Consider the following 20499-nt stretch of genomic DNA (forward strand, 5'->3'; position numbering starts at 1 on the left):
AAATATCTTGGATGTGGACGTTAAGGCAGAAATTTTTGGCTGTTCGATGGGCACCCTCCCTTTTTTTTCACCTTGGCATTCCCTTGGGAGCAAGGGCGTCAGACAAACATGTTTGGGATCCGATTCTTGAGAAAATGGAAAGGAAGTTGGCAACATGGAAGTCAAATTTTCTCTCTTTGGGAAGCTGTCTGACATTGATCAATTAAGTGCTTTCCAATTTGCCTATTTATTACATGTGCAATTCTTCCTTTGCAAAAAAGGAGTTCTAGAATCATGGAAAGATACCAAATAAATTTCCTCTGGTGAGGAACGTATGAGAGTTTTAAATATGCTCTGGTTGGTTGGAAGTCAGTTGCATTCTAAAAATAAGGGAGGGCTTGGAATCAAACGTTTGGAGATCATGAATAAGGCTCTTTTGGGCAAATGAATCTGGAGATTCGCTATTGAAGACAATAGCCTTTGGAAAAAAGTGATATGTGTCAAGTATGGGTTTGGTACTCCCATATGGCATTCCTTTACTCCCTCTCGTTCAATAGGTGGAAGTCTTTGGATGAATATACTTAAACTGAATTTGATTATTTCGGTGGGGGATGGGACTAAAACAAAATTTTGGACTAACAAATGGGCCTCCTCAGACACCCTTTTTAACCTATTCCAAAACCTTTTCATCATGGTGTCCTAACAAAAGGCCTAGATTTCAGACATCTTGCAATTTCATAATAATACCTCCTTTTAGAGTCTGGTGTTTAAGCACCTAAGCAGAGGAAAGGAGGCAAATCATGTGCTGGAGCTTTTGAAGCTTCTTTATAAAACTTCGATTAGAAGAAGCTTTCCAAACTCATGTTCCTGGGATCTTAACTCCTCCAAATTATTTTTGGTGGCTAGGTTTTTACAATGTTCTTGCACAGCACTCCCACCAAAGTCGTCTTAAACCAACAATCAAACTTTGGAACATTTTCATTTCGGCAAAGATCAGTGTTTTCTGCTGGCTGACAATTAATAACAGAATTCTGACTTTAGATAACCTTCAAAATAGAGGTTGGAATCTGGCTACTATGTGTTTTCTCTGCAATAAGGATGTCGAAAATATTAATTATCTTCTCATTCATTGTCAGTTTAGTAGAAAAGTGTGGTCCTCCATATGTTGTTCCCTGCAATTACAGATTGTCATGCCTTATGAGATCAACTCATTCTATGATATTTGGAATTCTTTGCATCTTAAAGGCTTTCTAAAGAACCTCAGGGCAGCCATCATGTGGGTAGTTTTCTAGGAGATCTAGAAAGAGGGCAATAGAAGAATTTTTAGGGAACACTACCTTTCTGCTGCAGAAATTCACTCTAGATGTCTTTCCAGTCTCTTCCATTGGTCTAGGTCTCACCCCTCTCTCTCAAACGTGGATTGGGAAGAATTTCACTGTATTCTAGTAGATCTTGGAGGTTAGTGCCTTGATTTCTCAGTTAGTTGTTCGTTTCTCCCCTATCACGCCATGAGTTAATTTTGGCTTTCATGGGTTTTCTATAGTTGCATCCATGACTTTAGTCCATTTTTAAGCTCTGAATTTTGTTAGCAAAAGTTCAATGCAGTCTTCCTATCTAGTTTCAGTTTCCTTCCTATTTCCCGTGGCTTTCTCCTCGTTTTAGTCTGTACTTTTTTAGCTTGAATAAATCCACAATTTAGACTTATTTATGGGTTATGGCGGTTTTTCTATAGTTTGGGAAATTCCTGCGTACTTTTTTGTTTCAAGAGGTTCTTTTCCTTGCCTTTTTCTGTTCATCCTTTTGGAGTTTCTAAGCATCTTACTTGGGTCTCCTTTATTAATAATATTACATTTTCAAAAAAAAAGGGATACAAAGAAGCTAAAAGAGGAACTTTAAAGAGAGAGGACTAGTCACCCTCCTAGCTCGGGGAGAATACAAGAGAATTCATCCCAATCTAGGTTATACTACAGGAAATTAAACCTAGACTAATGAAACAGATTAGATAAACGTCTATCATACATAATTGAGACCATGGAATAATTTTCTCTGAAGATTCTCCCATTCCTTTCCTTCCATATCTCCCCACAGATAGCTGTCAGAATTGCTACTTTCAATCTTCTAAGAAACCCCTTAAGATTAGTGAAGCTCTAAGTAGAATGCATTAATAAGTTGTAGAATGTTTTTGAGTAAAATATTTCAACAATAAGTTGTACAATTTAAATATATTTTGTGTAACATCCTATAGAATTGTACTCATTAGTTATTAAATAGAGCGAAAACATAAATAGCATAACTTAATTATTATCTCCAAGTTCAAAATTTTAAATTAAAAATGAACCTCTTTATTTAATATTAGTTAAAATGAACCTATAATATATATATATATATATATAAAGCTACACATACATATTAAGAGATAAAAGGAAGAAGCCTTATAACTATCATAAGCTAATAACTAAGGCGTTTGAGAGCTTTAAAAGTAGAGAAGAAATGTAAAGAGAGAAAAAAATAGTAGCAGACAACTTTAAATACTAGGATTAAGTTCCAATTGAGGAGGTGCTATTAGAACTAGTTCTTTTCTATTCATGTCGACATTTTGTATATATAGTGAGGTTATCTTCTAGTTGCTTTTTAATTGTTATAGTGTATGTATAGAAATGAAGAATATATACTTGTAGGACTTACCCGCCACTGTAGAAGCCTTTGAAATACCTTTTGGAGTTCACAAATCCGAGGGCAATTTTGCTTTACTTTGAAGCAGTTATCGGGTTGAAAGTTAACTTATCAAAAAGTCTTATGTACCCAATCGGAGATATTGTGAATGCAAACTCTAACGCAGACATTTTTAGTTGTTCAATGGGCTCCTTCCCTTCTTTTTACCTCGGCATTCCTTTGAGAGCAAAGTTGTCAGATAGTCATGTTTGGGACCTGATTCTTGAAAAAATGGAAAGGAAGTGGCAACATGGAAAGAAATTTATTTTTTCTATGAGAGGCAGACTGACTTTGATCAAAACTAAAGTTACAAATTTTCAAATGAAAATCCGACCGACCAAAATGAAGAAGGATGAGTCACAAACAACTTATCAAAATTGCAGCTCAATCGGTCGGGAAATCACCATCTGATCGTCTAGATCAAGCTGCTTCTAATCCTGAAGCTGCTGCTACAGTAGGGCTTTTGTCTAAGCTACTAAACCGACGTTACAAAGCTCTAAATGACAATCCGACTGACTAAAACAAAGAAGGATGAAGCACAAACAACTTGTCAAAATTTTAACTCAATCATACAAGATATAACCATCTGATTATCAATTTGACTTTGCAAGCACCTTTAATTTTGAAATTTTCAGCAAACAATTTTCTCCTCTCCCTCACTCTTTATTAGTTGTCCGCACAAAACTCTCAATTTATGGGCTTGGGGAACATTGGTTGTTGCTTTTAAACTCAAACCTCCAACTACCTATTTATTGGTAATCTCCCACCTAGCCATTTAATTTTAATAGCCAACCACCATTTTATTGTTAATCTCCCATCTTCCCATTTAATTCTTTACAGCCAATGACCTTTTTACTGCATTTATTTATGTTGTATTATACTTTTTTTTTGCAGTTTTCTGCTGTATTTTTTTTTTGTATTTTCAACTGTTGTAATTGTATAAAAATAAAAAAAATATATATATGTTTTCTTATTATATTTAACCCCCTGGACAAATGGGGTGTCTACATGAATAAATTTAAATAAATTTTAATACAAATTTTATATTAAATTCTATCCAAATTTAATACAAATTTCAAATCAAAATGTCTCCCAACACAATATTAGATTTAGATTGTCATAGCGGAGTCGGCGCAATCAAAACTAGCATTTGAGTGAAGGAGATGACTAATTTGGAGTAGCATTAGTATAGATCGTGTGCAGGCACACACATGTCAGCTTATGGACTTATATGGGTCTACTAGGCATGTTTATAATTTTTCTAGGGTCCACTTGCTTGCTGCTACCTCTCAAGGCCCACCTTGAGCCCAAGACCCACTCTAATATTATCATTGAAGTTTTTAGAACTTTTAAAACAGTGAGTATGTGTTCATATACTTTACCTTCAGAACTTTGAGCTAATTGTCATGTTTAAGTTAAGGTCATTGTACCTTTAGGATCTATATTTTTTGGAGTCTCACTATTGATGCATTCTACTAGTTGAATAAATTAAAATAATTTATGTGTATAACATATGTTTGTGTACCTACAAACTAAACTCACTTAACTTTGTATTAAAATTTTTACATGTTATATTGTCTTGTGCCTAGTATTCATATAGTTTTGAATGTGTTTAGAAGCATGAATTTTGGTTCTTAGATTTAAATTTCAATACAATTTTATATTATATTAATCCAAATTCAAATATTACCAAACATAGGGTTAATAACCAAACGTCTTGGATTTGGATTTCAATACAATTTATTTTACATTAATCCAAATCCAAATGTCACCGGGTTAATGACCAAATGTCTTGGATTCTTAAGAGATTCAAGTATCAATTATGAGAAAATTAAAAATTAAATGTAATTTTTGAATAAAATTTGGAACTATGATTAAGCACGTATAAGTATGCATTATTTTAGTCATTTCAAATGATTTGTATATTGGAATTGATTATTATTGATGAGGCACATAACCTTAAGCATACACTAGGAGAAATAGTGAACATAATAGATTTTGTAATACACACACACATAGATATATAACTGCATTACCTATACCTTGTTTCGATATTGACTTAAGCATAAGAAGAGTTCTTCGAAAGGTACCAAGATTTCCCAAACTTCCCTTTTTCTCTTAGTTGCGGATGATCACCACAGAGATGAAGAGGTTGAATTCGATTTTTTATATCGACAATTTACAACCAAGAGGAGGAGGAAGTGTCTCAAACCAATTGACAAATGGAAGCATAACATGTTCCTTAAGAAAGAATAAGAAATCACATAAATTGTGCAGAGATGCATCATTGATCCATTGATATTATTACATGTAGATATACTGTAATATAAGAAAGTAATGAAAAGGCAACATTCAATATACGAAAGCTCCCTTCAACAATTTTCTTCAATTAAATTATAAACTTTTCCTCCTCATTTGGCGGGCGTTTGCCTACAATCATAGAACTATGGGTTTCAATCGGTTCGAATTGAAGTCAATAAAATTGAGAACATTCACCATATGTTTGGAATCATGAATTCAACAATTTAATTTTGGATTCACATAAATTTAATATTAAATTATATTTAAATTTACACCGAATTTAAAATCAAGTTCTAATTTTAGACTTCCAAACAAGTGGAGGTTTTCAAAAAGCTATAATAGATAACGAGGATAAATTGAACAGTTAAATATTACAAAATTTCTTATTGGAATGAAGTTTGACAGAATATTAATATATGTGATTTGGCCTCGAAAAACTGATTTTTATAGTATGTGCATGATGATCACCACCACAACAACGATCTTAGGAAAATAGTAATTTCCAAAATTTCTCTTCTAGATGCATAAAATTAATCAGGGGAAGTGGAAAAGAATTATAAATACATGTTTATGTATTTATAATATATCATTTGGTTAGCTGTAGTTATTAAATGGGCCGAACTATAAAAAACCTTAACCAAAAAAAATTGAAAACTCTAAACCGAAAAAATGATTAAGATGCCGTATATAGATAGGTTAGACTTTATTTTTTAAAATAAATAAATAAATAAATATTTTTTTAATAACCGACTTGGAGAAACTAAATCAAGAAAATGCTGCGTTTTTGGAGAGATGCATGTGTAGGCCTTGTGAGAGTAATTTACGAAGAAGCTACGACTTGAAACCAAAGGGAGAGTGGGGGGTAACGAGTAATGACTTACAGATAAAGTTCTAATCAACTGAAACAATTCATTAATATGGGAAAAGAGTAGTACTATACTTACCCATCGGAAGAAAATGTTCATCTGTCTTTGGAAATATGGTTTGAAATGGGCCTTGGTGGATTCGTCCTCCCATCGCAAAGCATTCCACCATCTTGGGTGTCCTTCTATTCGCTTTAGAGCACTGCTACTGTTCTTTGTGGTATTGGAATATCGTAGCGGGAGCCTCTTTAAATTTTGGCAGCCTCTAACAGAAATATCCGTCAAGGAAGGCAAGGGTAGGGATTGCCCATAGATGCTCCTCAGCTTGGGTAAATTGTACAACATTAGAGTTATGAGTCTTGAAAATACCTTGTTTCTGTAGCTGTCAACAGCCACTGATCCATCGTCACAACCTTCACCGCCACCGCGTATAATTTCTTTAATTGACCTGCACGTATCTATGCAGAGAATTTGAAGGTTGGGAATATAAATGAGCCATGTCAAGTCCACCAGTAGCGGACATGACGAAATTACTACTTCACGAAGGTTGGGGAAGCAATAATATTCATCCCTCATTTGCATAATATAATGAATACTTGGATTATCCTTTTCCTTTTCCTTCTCCTCTCCAGAATTTGTCACCACAACTGCCACCTCTTTTAATTCATTACAACCCTCTATGACAAGTCCGTAGAGCCTCATGCTTGATTGTAATTTGAGGGAGGTCATACCTGCACAAGTTGAAAGATGTAGATGCCTTGTGCAGCTCTGTAACTTTAGGGAGCTAAGAAATTTTTGAGCCGATGAGTGTGCTTTTATGGTGATCCCTGTAATTGCCACGTGCTTCAAGCACTGCAACTCTTCTAACAAAATGAATTCAGAATCATATGCAAGCTCATGATCTCGCATTTCAAACACTCGTAAGAAAGAAAAATTTGCTATCACTCCTTGTATGATTCCATTCATACGTAGCATTGTGTTTATTATAAAACACCTCAACTTTGTCAAATTCTTTAGCTCAACCGGCAACCTTTCAATACTTGTCATTGACAGATTAAGATACTGCAAGTTAACCAACTCACCTATACCACAAGGTATCTCAGATATATTCCGATTACGTGATCTGTCCAAAACAGTCAAGGCAGGGCCAATTTTAGGAAAGACATTTAGTTTAGCATCTCTAAGAATTGAAGTCCGCAAATTTGGACACAATGACACGTCAACTATTTCCAGTAAATTAGTTCCATCTAATTGGAGCACCTTTTCTGCCTCCTCCCATTTTGTAACATCTTCTTCTTGTACCAAAATTTTGTTTTTCTTCGACCCGCAATCACAACCCAACCACAAAGCCATGTCACGAAGAACGTCATGCATCCTCACTTTTACTTCCAGACTCTCTAATCTAGGACGCACCATTAATAAACATGCAGATTTTAGACTTTCTATTATTTCTTCACCCTCCTCAATCTCGTCAAAATACCCTTCCCCAATCCAAAATTTGATAAGATCATCTTTATCCATATGATAGTCCTCCGGGAATATAGAACAATAAATAAAACAAAGTTTTATGGTTTCATTTTCCAAGTTATCGTAACTAAATTTCAATATAGGATACACATGACGCCCCATACCTGAAAACTTCGATGGAAATTTCCTCAACGTTTGTATTGCTTTCTCCCAATCCTCTGGTTTCTTCTTACCGAGCATTGCTCTGCCAATGGTGATGAGAGCAAGAGGCAAACCCTTGCATTCGCCAGCAACTCGTTCTGCAAGCATCTCAATATCTGGATGAGCGCTCAGGGTCTCCTTGCCCACCTTTGACTTAAATAAAGTCATTGCTTCTTTCCCCTTTAAACACTGCATTTCAAACTTCCGGTCAGCGCCCATTTGGCTACACAATTCCTTTGATCTAGTCGTAAATATCACCTTGGACTTATTTTTGTCATCAGGAAAAGGGACCCCAACATTCGTGAGATCAAGTTGCTCCCACATATCATCCAACAACAACACGTACTTCTTTGTTTTCAGGATATTATATATTTGTGTAGCTTTCTGGTCCTTGGTTTTAGTTCTCCCCTTGTCCTCTTGGACTTTTAATCTATTAAGAATTGCTTGTTGAATTTTTTCCACATCTAGCGGTTTTGATACCACAACCCAAATCGCTATGCGAAACTCATCAGTACGTCTCATCTTTAGGAATTCGTTATTAATTTTCTTCATGAGGGTTGTCTTCCCGACACCCCCCATTCCATAAATCCCAATAATTCTTACTTTCTTGTTTTCAGGGCATTTGCAAACACTAGCAAATGTTGAGTCTACACCAATAGCCTGCTCCATGGGTTGGTCCTCCACTTGACTTGGAGGCAGCGTGTTAGCCACAACATCAATAACTAGTCCTTTCTTTTTTAACTCAACGACAGAGTTTAGCTTTGCACTTACTCTCTTTCCAAGCTTGTAACTCGATCTACAATTTCTGGGGCAACATCCTCCCAAACATTTCTTCTGGATTTCTTTATCACCCTTTTTCAGAATTTCATCAACATCCTGTTCCATGGCTTCTACTTCAGAAAGCCAGCCATCAATTGTTCGCGTACGCCTCATCTCTTGCTCCTCTGCAACTTCCACCTTAATCCTTACATCTTCATAAGCTCTCCTCAGTTCATTCATTTCTTTTCTCAAGGAGTTGAGATTTTCTTTCAAATGAATAATGTTGGCTATATGCTTCGACGTGCCATCCCACAAGCGGGTTGCAATGTCCAAAATTGGGCCTATCCAATCCATGGCTCTTAGCCTTAGGGATTGAAGAAGGAAATTAAAATTCAAGTGAGTATTAAAAGGAAAAAAAATGTGACTAATGGACAAATTAACAACTTGAATGCTGGTTTGAAGGTGGAATTATTTGTTTTCTAAATAAAGTGAGTGAGAGAGAGAGAGAGAACCTTTACTCAAAGCATAAATTCCTTTCCTATTTCACTTTTACCTTGTTAGGCATAACACTGAAAGAATAACTTCCCAATTTAAGCAATCCTTACTCGCAAGCCGGAGTTGTCCCTCATTGCAAATTTGTAGAAGGCAGAAGCACTAACTTGAGGAAAGAATAGAATGATAGAAACAAATTGTTCTTAAGATATCCAGTTGGCGACTCGGTAAGTGGTCGCAGGGAGGCCGTGAGGCGTGAAGGGAGTGGAGTTTTTTCCCCCCATTTATCCTTTTTTTAAAAAATATATTAAATAATACTTTTTCTTGGGAAAATAATTTTCGGAAAAATCCTGACGTAATCTTGTTACTTGGAGTAACTTGATTTAAAAATCTTGCTACTTTAAATAGCAAAATTTGCCACGTGTCATTTTGGAAATTATTTTCCTAAAAAAGATATTATTTAATATATATATTTTTTAAAAAATGATAAATCAGGAAATAAATTCTTTTGTGCAATAATTAGGGAAATAAATTCTTTTAATATATATATTTTTTAAAATGATAAATCGAGAAATAAATTTTTTGCGTCATAAATTCTTTTACGTAATAAATCGGAAAATAAAATAAAATTTAATTCTTTCTCTTATTATTTTTGGAATAATAAATTTTTGAAAAAAAAAATTCCTATTTAATTATATCTATTTTTTTCTATTCAATATATTTTTAAAGATTTTTTATTTACTCTGCCTTATATCAATATAGAAAATGTATAGACGATACTCATTTCTCTATTTGGTTCATAATAAAAATAAAATTTCTACATAAGATTCTCATGAGTTGTAAGAAATTAAAATTTTCATATTTTGTAAGTATTGTCACATGTGAGCATAAAGATAAGAGAGTCACATTTTTTAAAATTTTATATTTCTCAAAATATAAAAATTGTCATCTTCTATGTTTTTTTAATCACAAGTTAAATGTAAAAATAAATATCATGAAGACTTTAAAAAAAATTAAGGATCTACTTAGTTATGGGAAATATTTTTAATTTTTATTTTTAGTTTAAAAAAATATTTTAAAAATAGATAACTTTTCATTTTTTAGAAATTTTTTCTAAAATAATTTAATAGTATAAAAAATTTGACACTTTTTTCTTGTAGAAATAGTTCTATTTTTATTTTTTTATTTTTTAAATAATTAAAAATGACGTTCTTTATTTTTTAAAATTCATATAGAAAAGGTAACAAATATTTTTTACTGTTTTTTAGATTTCTAACTCTTGTGTTGTTAATTAAGACTTGAGAGCATGCACTCATATATTAAATTTTGATTTGTGAATTCAAATCCAAAATTAGTGATAAAAAATATTAACTTATATAATTTAATTTTTTTTTAAAAAAAATTACTTTAATAATTATTTAAAAATCTAAAAATTACAAATAAAAAATTATTTTGACTTTTTAAACAAAATATTAATTTTTTAACTATTTAATATGAATCTTAAAAACTAGAAAATCAATTAAAATTAATTATAATTTATAATATTATGCTATCATTATTAATGTTTTTATTATATATAATAATATTATAGCATATAAAAATTTATAAAAAGAATTTATTTTTCGATTTATTATGCAGAAAATTTATTTTTCGATTTATCATTTTTTAAAAAATATATATTAAAAAAATTTATTTCCCTATTTATTATGTAGAAAAATTTATTTCTTGATTTATCACCTTTTTAAAATATATATATATTAAATAATTTTTGAAATGACATGTGGCAAATCTTGCTATTTGAAGTAGTGAGATTTGCTTAAATCTCACTATTCCAAGTAACGAGATTACGTCAGAGTTATTCTGAGAATTATTTTCCCGAGAAAGATATTATTTAATATATTTTTTTTAAAAAAAAAAAAAAAGATAAATTGGGAAAACACTCGAAGGGAGGGACTGACCGGCTGAGGGAGAGGGTAGGGCAGCATGGGTAACTAATCAATTTGAGCCAACTCATGTTTGCCATGCAAAACTAAAGTAGTTCTTTCTACAAATATATAATGTCATAAATGGTCATTTTTAATTGAAAATGAAGCCAATCAAGACTGCTGATAAAGCGAAGTCATGAATTATTCCAAAATTCATGTCAACATATTGAAATCTAATTATGTGCCCAAAGTCAAATTGCTACATTTATAATAATTTAAGTTAAACAATACCTCTTACTTGCAATTTTCAACTGAAAAAAAAAAAAAAGCTACGTTTCTATAATTTAACTTATATTTTTTTTTCTTTTTTTTTTCTTTTTTAACTTATAATTTCTTTTTTTTTTTTTTGGAATACGCACCGAGTATCCACGCGTCCGTTTTACAGTCCACGTGACTAATCCTGCGTCCCTTGAAGTTGACCCCACAACTCCAAAGGGAGGGTAAATTTAGAACTCTAGGGGCGGAAACGAGCCCGGGAGGGTTTGAACACCTGACCTCGTGAAAGGCACTCTCGCAGCCCGTACTATCACTTGAACCAAACCTTGGGGGTTTTTAACTTATAATTTCTTGAGGCATAGGTAAGGTGAAGTTTTTACTATAATTTATTATTCTATAGGTATTAATTTATTTAGATAAGGAACTTGCTCCAAAATAAAAATAAAAAATACATACACTATGCTATTTTCCACATTTATTAAATGGTGAAATTGCCATTTTATTTTTTTCATTCACTCATTTTAAGTGAGAGTGATGCAATAAATTTATCATTTAATAACCTAAAAAAAAAAAAGAGCTTAAAGACTTTACTGATTAAATGAACATGGATAAGATTCGAATTTCAGGAATTATTATTTTTATTTAAAATAATACGTTACTATTTAAGTAAAAAAAAGATAGAAGTTAGATCGAACTCATTATCCTGATGAATTAGTTTAATGTTCAAAAAGACCTCAAATGCTATCGTTTTAATATTTTATATGCAACTCCTAACCTAATTGAAAAATGTGATGCATGTAATTATATAATCAAAATTTTAAAATTCAATCGTTTTTTTAAAAACATAACATATTAATCGGACCTAATAAGATTTTGTCATTACACGATTAGATCTTTCATTACAAATAAAATTCTTCCTTCCAGTCTCTTTCAAAGTTTCTTGAAAGAAACTTCTACCTCATCTCTCTCTCTCTCTCTCTCTCTCTCTCTCTCTCTCTCTCTCTCTCTCCAGTTATCTTCATTTTTGAGGCTCCAAAGAAAAAGAAAATGAAGAACAGAAGCTTCCTAACTTTAAAATCACTCTGCCAAAATTTTAACTTTTTTCATTTTTCCATTCTTCACGTCCTCGTTTTTAGCTTTTTGCTTCTTAATTTCTATTTATATTATTATATTTCCATTTGTATCATTCCTCCTCTTCATATTCTATTAATTAATACTCACAAAGACTGCGGATTTAAATATAAAAAATTAAATATATTAAAATTTTAAAACAAAATTGAATATAAAAAATATACACTAGATATATATACCAAATTTAACATGTTTTCACCTAAAAATTAGGATATCTAGTAGTTACATTTACATGAAATTATGAACTTCCATGCATACACGTTAATAAATATTAAATAGATGATTGATAAACTATGGTCCATGACCTACAATTTCTGCCAATAAACTACTCTCTCTCTCTCTCTCTCTCTCTCTCTCTTGTATGTCATACAAATCAAGAACTCCCATATGCTAAAACCTTTTAATCTTGAAGAAATATTATAAAAATATTTTTAATGCGGATTGTACAAACTATTTTCATACATAAAAATGTATTTGTAATTTAACGAAATTTGACAATTATAATTTTTTTTTACGAAAAAATGACATACTATACAAATGATAAAATTATGTACTAGACCAACTAGCCTTAGGTAATCATTAGTGGATCAACGACCCTACAATTTGCGAGGGTTGAGGCTCTCATTTATAACATATTTTAAATCTACTTATTTATATATTTTTTAAAATTATTAATTCATAATCATAAATTATTATTATATTGTTGATATACAAATAACATTTGAACATTAATCAAGAAAGAAAAAAAAAAGACTTAAATTTTCACTATACTTATTTTGGGAAAACAAATTTTTATTTGAGATAATATCTTGATATTTAAGTGGAGAAGGATAGAGGAGCAGACCCTTTATCCCATTAGATTGGTCGAGTGTCCAAAGAGTCTTGGACACCGTCGTTTAAAAAAAATCAATTTATTTGTAAATAAATAAATTAAAGATGAATAATAATAATAATAATAATAATAATAATATTATTATTATTATTATTATTATTATTATAGCAAAAAACTAATGAGCAATCAACCCAGCCCTAGTCATAAAAATGAAATGCATGTTTATGTGGAGTAGGAAGTTTAAGCCTTTTTAAAAAAAAAAAATAGAGTAATCATAATTTACCCATAAATGAATATGCGTGTGTGTGTTTGAGAAAGTTTGCATGGGTTGAATTGGTAAAACAGGTTAACGGGCCAAGTTCGGATGGGTTATAAACGGATAAGGGTTAAATAGGTTCGGATTCGGTTAATCCGTCTTAGTAACGGATGACTAATGTGTAAATCCAAATTCGCCTAATTAATAAATGGATCACCTAGTTAAAAATATAATTTATTTATTTTAAAATTTTTTAAACATTTCATATAAATTAAAATGACATTATATATTTAAAAAAAAAAAAAACTCTTACATTTTATGTACTAATATCTAATTAAAAAAACATAAAATGTAGAACAGTAGAACTGTAAAACTGTAGAATCAAAATCCGTTCTAAGCCAATTTCAGATTGCAACTCAAATGTATTTTATTGGATGAGGTTTACCATTGGATGAACTGCATTGCTGATATTGACCCCAAAAAAGAAATAGAAGGCACAACTAGTCCATGAATAGCCAACGCAATGTAAAAATTGAACAGGTTTGATCAATGGTCATAGGGACCTCCTAGAAGGATCTACTAAATTTATCGAGAAATTTTAAAGGATCAAAACCAGCCAGTTATTAGCGGAATTCCTTGTTGACATTGTAAAATATTTGTTTGGCCGAGGACTTCCAAACACATCGTAAGCTAAAATTGTGGGTACGAATTACCAATCTGCAATGAATAAGAGGGGATAGTAATGCTATGAGTGACCCAATATGTTGACTTGATTGGTCACACCCAGTTTTGATTATGACAAATACTCTTGGTACTAATGGTTGTACTGAGAATTGTATGCAGGATCACCTTGTGCACGCTTCGAGACTAAAAGACTTATTATGATGGCGTGCGGTGTTCGTGCCGATGAATGAAGAATCTTGTGCTACATTTGTATTTATTTTTCAGTTTCTTCATTCTGGGATGTAATTTTATTATGGACTGTGCACTCATATGGCTTGTAATAATTTGCATCATGCATAATAAGTAGGTATGCTCAAATTGACCTTAGATTGACCATAGGACCTCCAAATAACATGAAAAACTTTTGTCATAAAATGCCTAACTTATACAAAGGTTTTTAAATGGTTTTAAAGTTAAAAGAAGGCAAAAACTAAATTTTCAAAAGGGTCGGTCAACCGGCTAGTCGACCAAATGTTAGAAATGAACAATTTTCTTACTCAATTGGATGTCATATCAAATCATGTTCAAAATGAAAATTGTGGAATTTTACCATAGCTTGAGTTTGATACCAAGAACGTCCAAATTGGAGTTACATAGAAAAAGTTATGGCCAAAACACTGAAGCATGTCCGTAAGAGAAAACTCCCTTCATGTTTCTTCCGTCTCATTGATGGACATTTTTCTCAATCCAAAAGTCATTATCTTAAAATGTATTCAACATTAAAGTTGTGGAATTTTCTCTTACCTTTCTATTGGTATCAAGAACATCCAATTTGGAGTTGTATAGGAAAAGTTATAGCCAAAACACTGAACAGTGTTTGTGCATAAAAGTAGAGGCCGGTCGACCGAGCCCTTACAGTTCATTTGTCCTCGGTCGACCGAACCACCTGGGAGTCAACTTTTTGACCTCCCGGTCGACCGAGCCTTCACTATGGTCGATCGAAACTCACTGATTTGAGCCCCAGTCGACCGAGCCTTCACTACGGTCGACCGAAACTACTTTTGGTCAACATTTTAACTACCCGGTCGACCGAAACTTGTAGTTTAAAAGGCTCTGGTCGACCGAAACCCTCCTGAGTCAACATTTGACCATCTGGTCGACCGACAACCTTTGTGCTACAACTACCTGGTCGACCGAAGGGTTCTCGGGAGAAGTTTCAGCGGTCTGGTCGACCGAACCAGGCAGTTCAAAATGCCCTGGTCGACCGAAACTCGAAAAATTGGCAAATCGCCATCTCTGATCGACCGAGCCTTTCAGTTCAAAAGTCCCCTGGTCGACCGAGCCAATTGAGTCCTGGTCGACCGAAACATTTTTGGTCGACCGGACCTCTCGGGTTGCCCTGATTTTTTACCGCAGTTAATATTTTTTAAACAGGATTAATTATTTTAAAATGATTTAAAACTTTCCTAATAATGCCCAATAGGTCCCCAACGGTCAAAAATACCTCCTTGCCTATATATACCCATTCATTTATCATTATTAGTAAGGATTAGCAAACTTGATTACGGCAAAACTCTCTCAACTCTTAAAACCCTATATTAGCCAAAAACTTCTTGCAAACACTCACATACTCTTCAATCTTTATTTCTCTAAGCATTGTGAGTATTTCTATAAGGCTATTATGCGTAATCTTTCTAGCTAATACTCTCTTTTGGTATAAAGGTTGATTGATTTTATTTGAGAGTATAGCCTAAAGTTTTTCCACGGATTTCATTTGATAAATCTTGTGTGGGAAGACTTTGAGGGTTGTGGTTCTTGCATTATTGTTGTAAGATACCTAAACCTAGATTTTGTGTGCAAAAATCCTTTTGTGAAAAGCTAATCTTTCAAACAACTTCATTGTGCTTTAGAAATTGAAATATCATATTGAGTTTGTTTGATCTATCTTGCTTAGCATATTTGAAACCCTAATATGATTTTGTGATATTCGAATATTGTGTTTCAAATCTTGCTTAGATACGCACTCTAGATCTTGATTGATTATCATACTTGATTGAGTGTTTAGCACACATTAGAGCACTGAGCATATCTACATATCATTCGTGCTTGCTTTATTGATTGAGCTGTATTGGTGCACACATCTGCTTTTCTAGAAGCATATTTCCGTGTACAAATTTTATACACATTTGTTGTATTTCCAGGCACGGGCCTGAAGAGGGAGACTAGCCCTGGAATGGTTCCGGATTGGCTTAGACCCGGTTAGGAAAGCTAGGTGCGTCGTCCTGTTAAGGCGTGTAGGTTGAGGTCAGCCCCGCTAATTGACCTGGTTAAGGTTGAGGTCAGCCCTGTGTTAATTTGACCTGGTTGTAAACGGTGCCGCTCCACCCTTAAGTGAGCTATTAGTGGAATCCTCCTGCTTGCGAGCTAGAGGCGGGGGTGTTGGCACAGTTGGCCGAACCCCGATAACATATCGTACGTGTTCTTTACATTTCCGCAATTTACTTACTGCACGTGTATGTTATATTGTAAATGATTAGATTTACATTTGCTTAGACAGACCCTAGGTTAAGTAATACTGCTTATCTGGTTTAACCTAGGTGATAAATTTTAAATACCCAATTCACCCCTCCTCTTGGGATTGCACCAAAGCTAACACAATATCAAATTCTGGTGGTAATATCAGCAAAAGAACATTCTCCTGTGCTTCATGACATGTTGAGTTCCACATATTCTTGTACTGTCAAAGGGGATCAATGTTGTCAAAGATGATTTCATCAAATTGACTAAAATCAAATTTTTGTGAGATTATCAATATTGTACTGAGGGTGTTTCTAGAGTATATTGAATTACTAGTTATCTTTTTCTTACTCAACAACACAATTTTAATTAGTATCTCAATGAAATGCTTGATAATTTCTATCCTCTTTTCTTGTTACTTGTCGATGTAGAATCAGATGTCATTCAAGAAAAATTCCTCAAATTCCTGTAGTATAAGGTTTCTCCCCATTAGTAGAGTCAGACTAGAAATTAAAGATTAGTTGAACTGTGAATCTGACGAGTTGGTTTCTAATAATTCATGAAGGAAATTTTGTTATATTCCCCAATGCAATTGAATGTGATGTCTAGAAATCTCTATTTTGTGACTTTAGAAGGTTCTTTTTTGTTGTAATCCTTTTTCATTTTAAGGAATTGGTTAGTCATCTAGTTAAAGAGTAGTAAATCGCCACGAAAGAAAGAGAACAAAGAATAAAATAATTGCAACCAAGATTTTTTATGTATGCATTCTTATATTTGATTAGATCCAAAGGTTCTTTCTTGACCTAAAACTTAATTTTAGTCAAGGACTAAAATTTTTATAGTTATAGCTAAACTAACCTTTCAAAATGTATTTCAGTATTTATATTGGTGATATAGAATTAACATAAATTGACAACTTTGTAATCATGTTGGCAAGGTGAAATGGTAGTTCAGCATAACTGCCTTCTTTACTTTCAGTTTTTTGTTTGATATTTTCTTCCCTGAGCACTTCTTTCTTTCTTTTTATGGAGAACAGGCTCTTCTACTACCATGCATTCTAGTTTTCTTTTTTCTTTTTTTTTGGCTCATTGACATTGGACATGATGAATGTAGAAATGCAGCTTACACTAATAACACACAGGTTGGAAATTGTTATTTGATTTTCCCGACATTAGTATAGAAGCTATGTAAAGTTTCTGGTGTTAGTTTAGTAGTAAGCCAAGGTATCTATTCAATTGAATTAGGAACTATTTTGATACATGAAGTTTGATGCATTAAGGTCTCCTTTTCAATGGTTGATAATTAAGGGCCTATTTTTCATTGAACTTGAAATTCTAGACAAAAAGTGTTACTTGGTTACTGTACCCTCTTATGATGGATGGTTAAAAATATCTTGATCTGCATTGGAAGTACCATTTAAGTAAGGTATGTTGCAGGTAGCTTAAGACTTGTGCAGCATGTGGAGACGATTCGAGTTCCAAGTTCATGTGAATCACTTGATGTATGGCAAGTGTCATGGGAGTAGAAACAATTCGAGGTGCATGAGCTTTAATATTAAAAAGCTCAGATATGAACTAATGCAACTCTCTCTCTCTCTCTCTCTCTCTCTCTCTCTCTCTCTCTCTCTCTCTCTCTCTCTCTCTCACACACACACACACACACTCGTGTGCCTGCACATTGACGCACTCATCTGCATGTGTTTTTTGTGTTATCTTCTGGTTACATGTTTCAACTCATAAGTAATCCCTGCCTTCCCTTCACAACTTCCCACGAGTCCTCTCCCCTCCACCAGAACATGTCAATTGCTGTTTTAAACCCCTTGACCTCTTTATTAGCCTTTTCAGAGACCAAATAAGAGATTGTTGGTGAGATTCTGAAATTGATCTCAAAGGTTTTTTGCTTTATTATGTTTGAAGCGACAGAAATTTGGAATGCCTGTTGTAAAGAAATGGGGGTACTATTTAAATTTTGTTAGCTTTGGAAATATCTTGAATTGAGTGGGGTATTGTTTTCATAGCATTTATTATTAAATTTGAGGAAATATAATATGGATAAATGTTCTATTCCATGTGATAGACTAGACTACTGATAAAGCAAAATCATGAATTATTCCAAAATTCATGTGAACCTATTGAAATCTAATTATGTGGTCAAAGTCAATTTTCTACATTTTTAATAATTAAAGTTAAACAATACCTCTTAATTTCACACACGTGCATCTTGCACTTACTATTTTTTCTAATTAAATTCCTAATTTTCTAATTAGCATCTCATTGGAGAAGAGCATGCAATTATATATTCAAAGTGAAACACACACAAATGTCGCTCATTGTAATTCATTTATCAATTAAATTTCTAATTTTTATCTTAATTTTCAAAAGTTTCTATTCATTTTCTTTTAAATTTACTTATTGATTAATTTTAACACCTAAGTATGAACTAAAATTGCTTGTCCTCTGTTTTTTTTTTTTTTTTTTTTCAAATTCCTGCCATGTGTGCTGATTGAATAAGAAACGTTTCCCTCAAAAATCTATAAATGTTAATTACAATTTTCAACTGAAAAAAATGCTACGTTTTCATAATTTAACTTATAATTTCTTGAGGGATGGGGAATATGTATTTATTATTCTTTAGGTATATTATTATTTAGATAAGGAACCTGCTCAAAAAACACACACACTCTGCTATTTTTATGGCGAAATTGTCATTTTATTTTTTCATTCACACATTTTAAGTGAGAGTTATGGGATAAATTTGTAATTTAATATACTAAATAAAAAAAAAAAAAAGAACTTAAGACTCTACTGATTAAATGGATAGAATTCGAATCTTCGGAGTTATATCTTTTCATTTAAAATAATACCTTACTATTTAAGTGAAGAAAGATAGAAAGTCGGAGATTTATTATCCTAATGAAGTAGTCAAATGTCCAAAAGGATCTCGAATTCTATCATTTGAAAAATGTGATTCATCTAATTACATAATCAAAATTTTAAATTTCAATTGCTTTTTTAAAACATATATAATTTTTCACGGAATTTTTCATTACAAATAAAATTCTTCCTCCTAGTTTCATTTATTTTTTCATAGTTTTTTAAAAGAACTTCTATCTCATCTCTCTCTCTCTCTCTCTCTCTCTCTCTCTCTCTCTCTCTCTCTCTCCCAAGCTGTCTTCATTGCTAGGCTATTTTTCGTTTTTTCCACTCTTCATCACGTCCTCCTTTTTAGTTTTTTGCTTTTTAATGTCTATTTATATTAATATCTTTCCATTTGTATCATTCCTCCTCTTCATATTCTATTAATTAATAGTCACAAAGACTCTACAAATTTAATATATATATATATATATAAATATATATATATATATTAGAATCAAAATATAAATATATAATATTAAATAAAAAAATTAAATATCTTAAAATTTTAAAACAAAATCAAATATAAAAATATACACTAAATATATATATATATATATATATATACCAAATTTAACATATTTTCACCTATAAATTAGGACATCTAATAGTTCCATTTACATAAAATTAAGAATTCCCATATGCTAAAACCTTTTAAACTTCAATGTCAGCACATCCCAGATCACCCGAGATTGTAAAAATTAACCAAAAAAAAAGTAAAAAGAAACCCCTAAAATTCTAGTAAAAAACCCTGCTAACCAAAATGAACATGTTACTTGATATTCTAAAATTTTCATGACCTCTTTTGAGATTTTACACTCCTTCTTGGGCATGACAATAAATTGACAAAGGGAATATAAATACCAAAAATAAAATCAAATATGAAGTGAGGTTTGTGAGATTTTTGATTAAAACTTTAAAAGACAATCATATCTTTTTCTCAAATTTCAAGAGAAAAAAATTATTAAGTTGCTTTGCAAGTATGAATTTTGAATCTTAAATTTAGATGAGTTTGAACAAATTTTTTAATATAATTTTATATTACATTTTACTCAAACTATGTATGTAAATATTCTTATAACGACCAATGACATTGTAAGTCGGCATTGAAGAAACACTATAAAAATGTTTTTAATGCGGATTGTGCAAACTATTTTCATACATAAAATATTTGATATAATTTTATAATGTATTTGTAATTTAAGGAAAT

General features: G+C 32.1%; 1 protein-coding gene across 1 annotated transcript; it reads right to left on the reverse strand.

The window, feature by feature from the left end:
- Positions 1–1016: 1016 nt before the first annotated feature.
- LOC131166512 (probable disease resistance protein At5g63020) lies at positions 1017–8636 on the reverse strand. The gene is made up of 2 exons (XM_058125109.1): positions 5937–8636; positions 1017–1151 (listed from the first exon to the last, which is right to left on the reverse strand). Exons 1-2 carry the CDS (start codon positions 8634–8636, stop codon positions 1017–1019), a joined length of 2835 nt encoding a protein of 944 aa, XP_057981092.1.
- Positions 8637–20499: the final 11863 nt, after the last annotated feature.

This window comes from Malania oleifera, chromosome 10 (genome assembly GCF_029873635.1).
Source record: "Malania oleifera isolate guangnan ecotype guangnan chromosome 10, ASM2987363v1, whole genome shotgun sequence".
Classification (NCBI taxonomy): Eukaryota; Viridiplantae; Streptophyta; class Magnoliopsida; order Santalales; family Ximeniaceae; genus Malania; species Malania oleifera.

What these genes read in the sequence shown, in the direction of transcription:
- LOC131166512 (XM_058125109.1), bottom strand. Translation starts at nt 8,636, where the DNA reads ATGGATTGGATAGGCCCAATTTTGGACATTGCAACCCGCTTGTGGGAT. An exon ending in TGAACATTTTCTTCCGATGG is followed by an intron (nt 1,152 to 5,936) that starts GTAAGTATAGTA and finishes CTGTAATTGCAG; the next exon opens with GGAACAACATATGGAGGACC.